A 3,313-nucleotide genomic window follows, 5' to 3' on the forward strand; every position below is an offset into this window, starting at 1 on the left:
TGTCAGTCCTTCTTGGCACGTGTCGATTAGTTTCTTAGTCGAAGATGAAGTTGGCTAGCTTAGTTTGTTGGCTCCTCAATCGATTAGCTCCTCAGTTGGGGCCGAAGTTGCCTATCTCGATTTGTATCAAAGTTGTTGAGGTCGGTCTGGTTCGAAGTTTGGTCCAATATTTCTCCCATTAAGTTCTTCCTCCATTCATCTCTCAGAGCAGTTATGTCCATCGACTTATAAAACAAGCATCTCAACTACAACTCAAATAACTAGAAAAGTTAGCTTTCTTTTGTTCAAGGGAAACATAAAAACGTTAGATTAACTTAAATATTAACTGACTAGTCAAGTTCTGTCGATATGCGGTCAATTATATGAACCGTGAAAGCCAGAGGAAATCTAAAAACCAGATCTCATCCTAACCTTAGCTCTCTTTGACTTGAAGTCAAGTTCCTAAAGGAGACTTTGGACAATCGAAGAGCCTGCTATGAAATAAAAAAACTTGGTATATATGAAACTTCGATAATTATCCAAGCTCATAGGCTATCGATATCCCATTAGATGCTAGCAAAAGTGAATTGGTCGCTAATAGGCTATCATTCCATTATAAAGATTCCATTAAGATGACCATCTTTATGTCTAGAGAAGACACAATGAACGCCTTTCATTGCTTCCAGCGAACTACTATTCCATCCCAAATGACATGAAAGGAAGGACGCTCTCTGTACATGCCCAGAAGACTTCCCATGGATCTTTCCCCAAGGCCTAAACACTTCTCTCCCTTCGGAAGGAAGCCTTGCTAGCTAGCTTACATACATTTCATTTGCCGAGATGATGAAACTAATCAGTTCTCACCAAGAGATGGCGATGCACTGAACGTAGGGGGAACAATGATTGAAGAGGAGACCTTGAACCTCCTGCTGCATGTCAGCTCTTTCTCCCCTCTTCCACCAACCTCGCCACCATCAATTCCCCACATCATCTGATCACTGAAGCCACGCTGTGGAATCCCCACATCACAAGCATTCATCGGTTCATCCCAAGAGTTGGTTGCATGAGGCCCGAGGCCGACGCACTCCGATGAGCCCCATTCAGATTGCTCCTCGGCTGGCCGGGGAACTATGAAGCTCGGTTGCACCGACTTCTCGATGCTCACCGTATCCATCAGACACTGCTGGAAGCTGTTGCCCCTACAATGGAAGATACTGGCGAAGGTGAATTGGTCACTGACCCTTGTCTTGGATGACCTATTATTATCGGCTGTCCTTGCCATGATGTTCTGGAAGTTCTTGCTCAACCTCGCCCTCAATGAAGAGAATCCGCCGCCGCCGCCGCCTCGCCGAACATCGGAATCCAAGAAGAAGGGACCATTAGCTGAGGAGAAGTCCCTTGGTGGGGAATTGGGATTGGTCACGAAGTTGGTACGTGCATTCTCGCCACGCAGTGCCCGGGCAGCCTCATCATAGGCCCTCGCAGCCTCCTCAGGGGTGTCGAAGGTCCCGAGCCAGAGCCGTAAGCGCTGAGAGGAGTCCTTTATCTCTGCAACCCATCTCCCTGAGGGCCGCTGCCGGACTCCGACGAAGCGGCGGCCGTTGCTTGACTTGGGTGGCTGTTTTGGGGTGGTGGCCTTGGGGCTCTCAGTTCCTGCCATGGCTGCGAGTTGAAAGGTGACTTTGAGAAGGTTGGTGGGGTTATGGAGATGGGAAGTATGGAATGATACATTGGCACTCCTACCATTCACCATCATATATACCGGGATGACTCCAAGAGGGGAGGGAAGGCATATGCTACGTTCTCATTATTCTTTGATCTCTTTGTCGTATCCTTGGTTCTTTTATTCCCATTCTCTTGCTCGGAGCTATTTGCAGCTTGTCTTCTTGTTATTGAGGTGGACGTGCTAGTTTAGTTTAGTTTAAGCTCATCATGGCCATTTGGTTGGTGCTGGGTTTTTTATTGAGTTTGTTACTCTCACTGTGAGTTCGGCTAGACAAGACGGCATTCTTATTATAGTTAGATATCGTGTTGTTAATAACAGTAACTGGAAAGTAAGGATTAGGTGTTATCGAAGGAGACACAAATTACAGAGATAGATGGGAGATATATTAAGGGAGTAAGAATAAACTTTGCCGAGAGGAAACAAGAAGATACATCTATATATATCTATAGCTTATATATATATATATATTCTATACTATATAACCTATATTATATAATCTATTTAATTATAACCTTAACCTATATAAAATTTTCTTTTCATTTTTATAAAAGTGGTATATCCGCCCTCATCTTATATATACGGATTCAAAGGGAGCAATAATTACGATATACCACGCCAGCTGACTAATTTTTGAGCGACTTATTTGAGTTGCTCAGACATTATCTTTTATTTTTTTTATAATTATAGTAGAGTAATGTTATGGCAACTAAAAAATATCGTTCGAAAAATTCACTCAGCGGTCTTGCACTATTGACAATACTTTATTAATATATAGCACACTTCGTGGTGCCAATTCAAAATTGAGCGATGAGAGCAAAAAATTATACCCTGCACCAGGTGCACCATATCAGCAGAAGTGCACCATGCCAATGAAATTTCACGATATGACTAGACAAACCATGTATTTCCTGCTGCCTTTCTCATTGGGCGGATTGAGGGAATTGACTGCGGACTCACGATTGATCCAAATAAGGAAGTGGATGTTGGTGACCTTCTTGGAATTGAGGGAGGTGTCATTGAGGGGGAGCTCGAAGGAGAAGAGGGAGATGAGGGGGCGGATGACGTTCTTGCGAGCGAACTCCTCCTAGACGATAGGGTTGTGGGCGGTCATCCGGGGGACAAGGTAGGCTTGAACGTATATTGGGTTATTAGTAAGGACTTGGACCATGACATGGACGATGAGGTTCACGATGATGAGGGAGATGAGCATGCGGTCGGCGGAGAGATTAGTGAGGGCAACGATGATGCCAATCTGGGCATCGAGGGAGGCGACACCATTGTGGAGGAGGGCGAGTAGCAACAGGACACCGCCCTCCTCGATGATGATCTTCTTGTTGCAGCTGCTATTAAGTGCGAGGTTGGCAAGGGAGGTCATAGCTTCGGTATGGTCGGAGAGGTGGGTGACTATCTGGACAGTAGCGACACAGGACCAGATGATGAATCAGTGTCATTATCACGAAACCTAGGAGTGGATTTGGTTGGTGGTGGCAATGGAGGAAACTCTATTGAGGGTGGGAGAGGGCCAATAGATTTTCTATACTAGCAAAAGTCACCCAACTCTCCTCCTTTTAACTTATGCCGGCATGGATTGCTTGGCTACGTGGCAAA

General features: G+C 45.2%; 1 protein-coding gene across 1 annotated transcript; it reads right to left on the bottom strand.

Moving 5' to 3' along the window:
- Positions 1 to 832: 832 nt before the first annotated feature.
- LOC120104326 (ethylene-responsive transcription factor ERF043-like) lies at positions 833 to 1,639 on the bottom strand. Its single transcript, XM_039115249.1, has one exon. The coding sequence runs from the start codon at positions 1,637 to 1,639 to the stop codon at positions 833 to 835; it is 807 nt and encodes a 268-aa protein (XP_038971177.1).
- Positions 1,640 to 3,313: the final 1,674 nt, after the last annotated feature.

This window comes from Phoenix dactylifera, chromosome 17 (assembly GCF_009389715.1).
Source record: "Phoenix dactylifera cultivar Barhee BC4 chromosome 17, palm_55x_up_171113_PBpolish2nd_filt_p, whole genome shotgun sequence".
NCBI classification, from domain to species: domain Eukaryota; kingdom Viridiplantae; phylum Streptophyta; class Magnoliopsida; order Arecales; family Arecaceae; genus Phoenix; species Phoenix dactylifera.

Excerpts from the sequence above, each read along its gene's own strand:
- LOC120104326 (XM_039115249.1), bottom strand. The coding sequence starts at position 1,639 with ATGGCAGGAACTGAGAGCCCCAAGGCCACCACCCCAAAACAGCCACCC.